Source organism: Ceratotherium simum, chromosome 18, assembly GCF_057802395.1.
Source record: "Ceratotherium simum simum isolate JZ-2026a chromosome 18, ASM5780239v1, whole genome shotgun sequence".
NCBI lineage: Eukaryota > Metazoa > Chordata > Mammalia > Perissodactyla > Rhinocerotidae > Ceratotherium > Ceratotherium simum.
Genome location: NC_141917.1, coordinates 14747533 through 14758269, shown reverse-complemented (window position 1 = coordinate 14758269; position 10737 = coordinate 14747533). Strand labels below are relative to the sequence as shown.

At 40.1% G+C, this 10737-nt stretch overlaps 1 protein-coding gene across 2 annotated transcripts in view; it reads right to left on the bottom strand.

The window, feature by feature from the left end:
• Positions 1 to 1891: 1891 nt before the first annotated feature.
• BASP1 (brain abundant membrane attached signal protein 1) overlaps positions 1892 to 10737 on the bottom strand; it is a 55288-nt gene continuing 46442 nt past the window's right edge. For both annotated transcript variants that reach the window (XM_004422692.3, XM_087443159.1), the window contains exon 2: positions 1892 to 3492. In XM_004422692.3, coding sequence (XP_004422749.1) covers positions 2791 to 3483 — 693 coding nt within the window. In that variant the 5' untranslated portion in view covers positions 3484 to 3492 and the 3' untranslated portion in view covers positions 1892 to 2790. The remainder of the gene's footprint in view (positions 3493 to 10737) is intronic.

Below are 10737 nucleotides of genomic sequence, written 5' to 3'. Positions count from 1 at the left end.
AGGTCAGATTTTAATTCTCCTATACCCTACCCAACAAATCTAAGCATAAATAAAGAAAAATATCTCCTTGGTTTCATTTATCCCTAAAAAACGATTTATATTAATAAATGCTAATGCAGGAGACTGATTTGATTGTTCTAATCACCAAAAAGTTGACTGAATTTTTTAATTAAAAAAAGAGGACAAAAAGACAGAGAATATATAACATATTACTTCCACCAAGCACGTTTATCTGCAAGAAATGCATGGTACTTAACATTAGTAACCATTTAAATGTTCTCCATGGTTCACAGAATCAGTTATCTCCCCACCACCAATAACAACCCGCCCCCCAGCTATTTTATACATGCTAGGACACGTTGGTAATAATCTGGACATTCCTCTGTTGTTTTTCTTACCTAAAACAGTTGCTTGGTGGTTAATGTGTTTATATATTTCTTTATGCTGTGCTTTCAAGCATTAAGAGTTCAAAATTATTTCACTATAGAAACAAGAACTAGAAGTGCCAAAAGGTGATCATAGACATGCATTGAACCCAACAGGTATAATATTTGCCTAATATTCAGTTTCACATTTTCTTCTTCCCCAGTATTACGCACTGGCAACATCTTAGGTGTGGTACAGACTACTCAGAAGATAATTGGAGAGGATTTTTTCCCCTTGTTTATTTAACCATGTGTGACATAACCTGTAAGAACAAAACCAGGTTCATCTTCATCCACTGTATCGCTAAGGTCCCTTTGGAAATTAATTCCAGTATGCTGGCCCTTCACAAATTCTATAGAAAAGTTCCTATGTTAGAGTACCAAATTGTATTTGTTACTCTGGGTAATTATCACCCAATCCCACTCTCCCCAAAAACCTGCTATTTAACTGACTTAATCATGAGAATTCTTTGTAGTAGCTAGGCTGAAGTTCATTTTCAAGTGTTTTATATTTGAGATTTGACTTCTAATATCTAATGGGAATAGACCCAAATTACTAGCATGAGATCCAAGAGACAATTCCTTCTTTTCTGACTGTAGAGAATTGATGTCCATGCCTGGCCACTCTGTAAAAGCCACTGCTTACACCAATTCTCCAAACCCTGCCCCATGTACAGACTATACGGAACCCGAGCAAAGTGAAGGTCACTATTCAAACTTTGAGGGAGAAACCAAGGGATGGGGGTGACATCACATCTGTTAGTACATACCTATCCATCCTATAAAATTGTCACCAGGAATACACACAAACTACGAAATATTTCAGAAGTGAAAGGAGTCTTGCCTTAGAGATCCTAAAGCCTTCGCACTCTTGTGGGTAAGGCAGGGAAGCTGGAGGTTAGAAGCAGCTTAAAAGCCACAAGTCATTAGTGCAAAACCACGATGGGAATCTGGTCACTATAAAGGCCAGGTCCACGCTTGCCTTCACGCCGCTGCCATCTCACTGCCTGCTCGCAACACTGGGGTTCCCTTTCCAGGCTCTCGCACAAATATGATAAATAAAGATAATTATGATAAAACAAAATGATCAGCAGTGGTTTTACAACTTACATACATATGATGTTTCTATACAATCTTACAATTCTTCTCTTCTCAGCCTTCAAGGTCAAATCTGTTTATTGTCTTTTAACGTGTTTTATTCAAAATATTTGTTCTTTTTAAGTAAATTAATCACACCCACATTTTTAGAGGGCGCATGTCCATAGACATAGGAAGTTTTCAGTTTAGCCTCTTCCCACATAATTTATTGACACTGATCCAGCTAACTTTTTAAACAAATAATGTTCACAAAAATTTGAACTTTATACTTCTATCCAAATATACCAGGAAAATGCCCAATACAGTGTTCTGTTCTCTATCGAGGTGATTACCAAGGAGGAAGGGGTAGTAAAAGAAAACCAATACTCTTTATTACTTCTTTTTAATTGTTTATCTTTATTACTGTTGCACCATTTATACAATTACATATAATTTCAATGCATCCATTGTGTACATTTTTTTGTGTTTTTTTTATTTTTATTTTTTTTCCATTTTCCAATGAGTGGTGTGTTGGTGTCTGTGACACAGAATGGCAGAGAAACTAGAACTGCAATGAACGCAGACTTTTTTTTTTTTTTTTTCATTTCCACTGACCAATAAACAGAACTACAGGTGCACCCAACCACGGACATGCATTAACTCGTCATGAGAAATCTAGGGAGGCTAAGTAGGATGAGAGAATGTTTGTTACTCCCGAAAATACCTGGGGAGGCAGAATGGAGTATTGGCATTGAGATACATGTGGATAGGCTAAGTGGGCTGTCTGAAAGTCGGCATTCATCCACAACATTAAAAAAATATCAAAATAAGAAAGGCGGTAAATTAAAAAGAAAACACAGAAAATACTGCTTTCATAAAGATCTGATTGCCTTGGCACAGGCCCTGTGGGCAGAATCAAACGCATCACTCCCAACTCCCCTTGCAGAAGACAAGATATTCAGATCTTAGTGGCAGAGCGCACGTGACAGCAGTTCAGGTACAAAAGATGTACTCTACTTTCAGACATTAATCTTTAAAATCCAGGACTGATTGGTAAAGTTGAATGTATATTAGATATTTCCCCACAAAAATACTATTTGGATTCTCCCCACCCCCTCCCTCCCTTGATGGGACAACATCCTTTTTTTTTTTTTTCCTTGGGCCATACATATCATTACTTCCAATTTGAAACAAGTTAGTGTAGGAGAGAGAGAGACAGAGAGAGAGACAGAAAGAGAGACAGGTTGTTTTTAAGCGCTATTCTTTTTTTTTCCATAGGCTGTCCTTGTTACTCTTTGACTGCTACGGTTTGATCGGAATTAGCTGCCGGGGCCTCGGCAGGTTTAACCTCGTCTGCTGGGGCTGCGGGGGCCTGGGCCTTGGGCGTGGAACTGGGTGCTTCCGTCGCTGCTGGGGTCTCCTTGGAGGATGGGGCAGCCTCAGTGCTGCTGGGTTTTGAGTCTGAAGCCGGGGCCCCGTCACTTTTCGTTTCCTGCGCGGCAGGAGCTGCGGGAGCCTCAGTCTTTGTGGGTTCCCCTCCCTCCTTGCTCTTGTCATCCGCCTTGGTGGGGGCCGGTTCCGCCGGGGCCTCGGCCTCCGATGCCTTGGGGGCCTCGCCGCCCGCTGCAGGACCCGAGGCGGCCGCCTGCTCCTGCTCCGCATCCTTCGGGGGCTCTTGCTTCCCCTCGGCCGCTCCCTCCGTCTGCTCGGGCTCTGCCTTCGGAGCATCTTCCTTGGCTGCCTCTGTGTCTTTCTCGCCTTCCTTTTCTTCGGGCTTGTTGGCAGCGTCCTGGGCATCCTTCTCCGGCTTCTCCTCCTTGCCCTCCTTCACTTCTGTGGTCTCGGCAGCCGCCTGGGTCTCATTCTCCTTCGGGGTTCCCTCCTCTTCTGTCCCTGCTCCTTCGGCCTTCTTATCTTTCTCCTTGGCCTTCTCATCATTCACATTGTACCCCTTCTTCTTCTTGCTCAGCTTGCCTCCCATCTTGGAGTTCTGTAACACAACACAAAACAGAAGAAAAAGGAATTACTCGTGGCTCTAGCCCGAGTGTTTGTGTCCCCTCCAAATTCATAGGTTGAAATCCTAACCCCCAATGTGATGGTATTTGGAGGTGGGGCCTTTGGGAGGTGATTAGGACATGAACCTGGAGCCCTCCGGATGGGATTAGTAACCTTATGCAAGAGACCCCAGAGAGCTCCCTAGCCCCTTTCCCCATGTGAAGAGCAGCGAGAAGACAGCCCCAGTCAGGAAGCAGGTCCTCACTAGACACTGAATCTGCCTGCACCTTGATCTGGGACTTCCCAGCCTCCAGAATGTGCAGAATAAATTTCTGTTGTTTATAAGCCACCCAGTCTACAGTAATTTGTTATAGCAGCCACAACAAAGACACGTGTCAAGTATGAAAACTAAAAGGGGATTCAGTTTACAAAGTAATAGTTCAGAACACTACTGAACTACACATTTTCAAATGGCTAACATGGTAAATTTTGTTACGTGTATTTTGCCACAATTAAAAATAAAAAAACCAGTGAATCATTGAAAAAGCAAAGTGTTCAGTTATATAGTGTCTAATAGCAGTAAGTTGAGGAAATAATAAGCTGAGATCAAAGAATTCGTAATTAAAGACTAAGGTTGTCAACGTAAAGAGATGTGGAGCAGTATTTGTTTCTTATCTGCTTTCTAACGTCTGACTCAAACACCAAGTATTGAACACTTGGGTACAAAATGGCAGACGTGGCCATTTTCAATCTGGAGCGTAGCTAGTAAAAGCCTTCATAATTTTAAAACACTTTCCAGAGAAATGGTATAGCTGTCATACAGCACAAATCACAAATTTCCAGAAAATAATCTCAAACCACAAACTCCTTTCAAACTCCGTTATTCATATATACGTTCATATAAGCACACACATCAAAGACCAAACGCAAGTAGGATTTGGTCTATCTCATTATTAAGAAAGAGCAGTTAAAGGAAATCTGTGGCCCAAGAAATGAAAAGCAGAGCGTCTCTAGTTACATTTGGTTTGTTAGTTGTCAGACTTGTATTCATTGCTTCTCAAGGTGATTTGGCTTAAAAACAATAATAGTTCCAGAGTAATATAAAACTGTTCTTCATTAGCAATTTCCCGATTAGAAATCTAACTAGATACGCAAGTTCAATGGTCATTAACAGCCCTTTTCACTCAAAGTTAAGTCTCCAACTTTCTGGAGTCTGACACTTTGATTCTGGCACAAGAACTTCCGATTGTATTTGACTCCTGAATTTTTCTCCTCTGATACTAAAGCATTAATCCAGATAAATAATAAATTATAAATTTATAAATAATAAATTTAGCCCAGAACCGTTGCCAGAACTAAACAGGCACTGCTTTTTTTTTTTCTTCAAGTGCCTTTTTATGGCATTGGATACCAGTGAGAACCCACTGAAATATTGCTCTTTAGAGGAAAATTGGTTGCTTTTCCTTGACAAATCATGGCAGAAATCACATTCCAGTATTCCCTTTAGTTCCCACAAATAAGAAAAGTCCAGCAGAGAGAGACAGAGCCTTGCCCTGGGCCCCTGTGGAGGTCATAAAGCACCGGTGAGACCACTTGGTTCCGGTCCAGGGCTGGGCCTACTCCTGGCAGAATTATGAAGCACTCCTTGACCAGACTCCTTTTTTGTTTTTTTAAAAAATATCATCCATCTAGAACAGAAAAGTTTCTGTTTATTCATTACACTTCTTGGAATCATGATTCATAACAGTGATATAATCTACATTTATCTTATTTAAAACTTGGGTGTTGGGTAAGAGTGCTATTCTTCAGTCCAAATTTGTCTCAGCACTCTATATGCTAATTTCATGTCTGCAATGACTTTAATAGTTGGGGGAGAAAAAAGCAATAAACTGAAAGATGACTAAAGTATTGTTCCTATTCTCAAGAAAAGTTTTTATTATGTTACCAAAGAAAGAATTTCTCTTACCTATCTTTTTTTTTAAACAGTGTGGCTTTTGATCACAACCCACTTCAGACATCAAAGAGGCTCTATCTGACTTAATTTTTGTTTATTTGTCCCTCAGAAGAGAGAGCAAATGTACATGGTAAAAATACAATTAAATATACTTTTATCCTACAAGCAATCACAAGGCAGTAAATGAAAATATAAAGAAATAAACCAGACCAGTATTTTAAATTATAGTTTATAACTGTTTTATGTCTTAATTAGCCAGTATGCACGAATGGCGTATGTCAAAATCATTTCAGCTCTGATATTTCAAGATACATTTTGTTACGTTAGATTAGAGTTAAGAAATAGGATACCTGACAGGTCTGCCTTTAGGATCTTCTCTCAATTCTATAATAGAAACCCATACACCAACTTGGAAATTACAGAATAGAAGACAAAGTGTAAATGTGGTGTGCACTGTGATCATTACATAGGAGTTCCGCTTTCCGACATGCATAGCGTGAAATTCTATATAGCTATCCCCAGAGGCTGAAAGTCACATTGGTTTACAAACCTAAAATCTACGTTACTAAAATCGGTTTTCTGAAACACAGTTAGGGCCACTTTCTATTTTTTGTTTTAAGCCCAGCTCCGATTCATTTCTGGGTAGGCAATGAATGTACATAATCAAGTTGTAGGTAAGAAAATGTGTCTCCATTCCTGTTTGTTTTGCAAACACAAAGTTAATAAACACCCTTACTTTTTCCTAATTTTCTTGTGTTGGTTATAGTGAGGTACCAGAGGAAGGCTTATAGAATCCACTAGAATCCTGGAAAAGCAGGGTGGTCTGATTATTTCCCAAGACAATATGCATGAAAACCTTGCCTACACCACCCAGAGGTAAATTAAAATTACAATTTGAAATCTATTAACTATTACCTGGGTGCCTGGCATAATCCTAATCCTAAACACACTATTAAGTTATTTTATGTAATCCTCTCAACAGTACCATGAGGTAGTAAGTACACCATTAGCATCCTCCTTTTACCCATATGGAAATTCTAACTAGCTGCGTCCATGGAGCAGTACTATAGGCAAAAGGCCAAGTCCAACAAAATTAGGCAAGGCAGAAAGGCACCATCTACGAGGTGAAAGGGAACTCCACTAAGAAGCTGGCAACTGGGCAGAGCTCTCATCTCAGGAATGTTACCCACTCTGGGTCACAAGGTTGGTGCAGCCTGGGGTGAATTAGAACTCAAGAAGTTGACAGGATAAAGAAGAAATTCAGGGTACTCTCTGCCCCTAAACTTTTCATCACCCCATTTACCAGTGGAGCTTTGTATCAAGATCCTAAAGAAATAAGAGAGAGCAATGGGCATATATTTTAATTAGTTCTTTCATTTCTATTACTTCTAATTTTGAAAGAAATCAGTTGGTGTAGAAAGTTGGAAGTTGGAATTTCTAAATTAAAAAAAAGAAAAAAAAGCACTTGAAAAAATTCAGCAACCAGTAATCCACTCTGAAAATCACTTAAACCTAAATCTAGGGGCCGGCCCTGTGGCGCAGCGGTTAAGTGCCTGCGCTCCGCTGCTGACGGCCCAGGTTTGGCTCCCGGGCGTGCACCGATGCACCGCTTGTCAAGCCATGCTGTGTCGGCATCCCATATAAAGTGGAGGAAGATGGGCACAGATGTTAGCCCAGGGCCAGTCTTCCTCAGCAAAAAGAGGAGGATTGGCATGGATGTTAGTTCAGGGCTGATCTTCCTCACAAAAAAAAAAAAAAAAAAACTAAATCTAAACTACAGTGCAAGGATGAAGACTACCTTTACATTTCTCCACATTTGGGACATACATGAGCCATTGAGTGGCACAGCAAGAACACTCAGACCGATGCTGATGCACTGAACTCTATGTGTTGATAAAATAACCAAACACCAAAACTGATCTCTTGGTTACGAAATCTCAAAGGAAAGCAAACTTAGGAGTTGTCTTTTAAAAAGACAAGAGAAGTCTATGTCACAAGGGCTAAAACTATATAGTTACGGGCTTGAAATTGGCTAGAAAATAACTAACAATCAACAGCAATAGAGAGAGAACTTCACTGTGTTTAATCCAGAAAATGCTGGACAAGAATTATTTCATGGGGTTTCTGCACATCACGTCAGGGTAGACTCATAAGATGTTGATATGAACCCATCTCCACAGCACACCTGCCCTGAATCCTTAAGCAGGTAACTTAACCTCATTGTCCTTCCATTTCCAGTACCATAAGAAATGTCAATCTTTGGAGAATTTAATGAGAGGCATCAGTACAACATTCGACATTTCATGGGCCTGCAATAAATGTTAGTTTCTTTCCCCATCATTTAATTTTGTAGTTCTCAGATAATTCTGTACTTGTAAACCCCAAGAGAATGGTAGAACGTAGGTTCCACACACCTAAACACACACAAGTTCTAGAATCAGGCATTAGAAGCACCATAATCAAAAGACTATTTTAAAAATAAATACTTTTAAAAATGTCCTCAAAAAGATTTTTGGGGGCCAGCCCTGGTAGCTTAGTGGTTAAGTTCGGCATTTGGCACGCTCTGCTTCAGTGGCCCAGGTTCGGTTCCTGGGCTCGGAACTACACCACTAGTCTGTCAGTGGCCATGCTGTGGTGGCGGCTCACACGCAAAAAGAGGAAGATTAGGGGCCAGCCCGGTGGCATAGCAGTTAAGTTTGGGCATTCTACTTCAGCGGCCCAGAGTTCGCCAGTTCGGATCCTGAGCACAGACCTACTCACCACTCATCAAGCCATGTTGAGGCGGCGTCCCACATAGAAGAGCTGCAACTCTACAACTACAATACACAACTATGTACTGGGGCTTTGGGGAGAAAAAAGAAAAAGAGGAAGATTGGCAACAGATGTTAGCACAGGGCCAATCTTCCTCAAAAAAAACAAAAAAAGATACATAGTATTTAAAAAAAAAAAAAAGAGCAAAAAGAGGAAGGTTAGCAGTGGATGTTAGTTCAGGGCTAATCTTCCTGAGCAAAAAAGGGAGATTTGTGGTATGTGTGTTCCAAGCATGCTCCTGCTGACTGGGTACATGTGGAAAAGAAGAAGTTTGTACAGTTATCTGTTGTCGCCACACTGATAACATTAAAATTAGTCTACTTTTTTGATCTGAACATTTTATGTACTAAAGATTCTCATAAGTTAGAGTTTTTTTTATATATTAACAGTCTATTATACCAAGAAATCATTTTCCAGACAGAAGTAAAAATTATAGATTAGTCATCAAATCTGCTTCCTCTACTAGAGTGATCATGGAAGAAATATTTTATCTTCCCATTACCTCTTCATCACTGGGTCCAAGAACTGAGAGAAAACTCCATTTCAGTCATCAGGATGGAAAAAGAATCCAAATTCTTCAGTTAAAACTCATTTACTGGGGCTGGCCTGGTGGCGCAGGCGGTTAAGTGTGCGCGCTCCGCTGCGGCGGCCCGCGGTTCGCTGGTTTGGATCCCGGGCGCACACCAACACACCACTTGTCAAGCCATGCTGAGGCGGCATCCCATATAAAGTGGAGGAAGATGGGCATGGATGTTAGCCCAGGGCCAGTCTTCCTCAGCAAAAAGAGGAGGATTGGCAGAAAAAAAAAAAAAAAACCTCCTTTACTGCCTCATACTACATATGTGAAAGGCAAAAAACTTGATCTACTCCTTATCTTGGCTAATAAGCTAAACAGAAATTGTTTATAAGGGAAATTAACATTGTCAAATGCCTTTTTCTTTACAACTTTCCACAGATGAATTTTTTCTTTTATAAAGACCCAGTTTAATACTCTTAAGATACTAATATACTGTGTTTTAGTTGCCCACAACTGTGACTTATTCCCCCCATCTTATAAAACCAAGCCTCTATCTAGTTAATTAATCCCACTTGGCTATAAACAAATATTGCAGAAGAATTACAGTTCTGGCTTTTGGTGAAGAGAGGAAAGAAAGTGCCATTCCAGTACTGTCATTTGATCAAAGCAAGCTGGGATGGGAAGTGGAAAAATAGGAGGGAGGCCGAGAAAGGTTCGAGGGAGGATCAATGCTGGTTATTGAGTCCGCCAGCCCAGTTCTCTTATTTGCCTTGCATCCACGTGATATACCCCCACCACCTCCCGAGACTGACTTCATAGCATTGTTGTTAGTTTACACTACACACTCATTTCTGACACAACTTTTCTTTGTTTACTGGCAGCAAATGGCTTTTCTTAACAAATGAGTGTGCATTTATGAACTTTCCTGAAACTTCTAAAGGTGTGTATCTCTAACACCTTCAAGCATGGGAAGGTAGATAAAAAAACAACTTCCTAGCTAGGCAGTCTGGGTAAGGTGATGATTTTTTGTCCTCAGAAATAAGTACATGAATTAAAATAAGAAATGGCCTAAAAATTAGGTTTTAATTCTTTCTCTAAAGCAAATATTTGGAGGATTCTGTTGAGTCTTGGAGCTGACAAGCATTTCCTTTTTTATAAAAGGAAATTCTGTTTACAAGCTAATGTTCAACTATGAAGTTGAATACTATATATATAACATCTATAAAGAAAAAAAAATGTGATCCTATATATTGCCACTCTAGCAAACCTAAAAAAATTGACTCTTAACGTTGATAGCTTAAATTTTATATAAAAAATTTCTTTGCGGGATTAAGGGCAAGAAATCACTTGAAATGTTATGTTGTAATCAAGATTCTGTCATAGACAGAGAGGATCTCCTCTACGAAGTTCTTCTAATTCTTTCTTCCTTTCCCTCCAGGAATTACCAACCATTGGTCCTGTCAGGGAACATGGAAGATGTTTCTTAGCCATTCAAATCATCTAAATCGTTTTTATTTTGTACAAACAACCCCCAGGACACACTAGGCCAAAATCACCTCAGTACAAACTGAATTATCATCAAATTTCATTAAACACCCACAATTCTTGCAGACTCTAATATGATCAACTCCTCTAGAACTTTCCTAATATGTACTTAAAATTTTTTCTTACCTTAAAATATACCAATCTATCAGCATAGCCTACCAAATTAAAATTTAGTCTTTCATTTCGAGAAAAGGCAGGGAGAGGGGCAGAGGACAAAATGTCATTTAGGAAAAATTTAAATAAATTGCAAATCTTTTCTTTAAGACTTGTGTCAGGGCCAGCCCCGTGGCTTAGCGGTTAAGTGCGCGCTCTGCTGCTGGCGGCCCGGGGTTTGGATCCCAGGTGCGCACCGCTTGTTTGGGCCATGCTGAGGCTGCGTCCCACATACAGCAACTAGAAGGATGTGCAGCTGT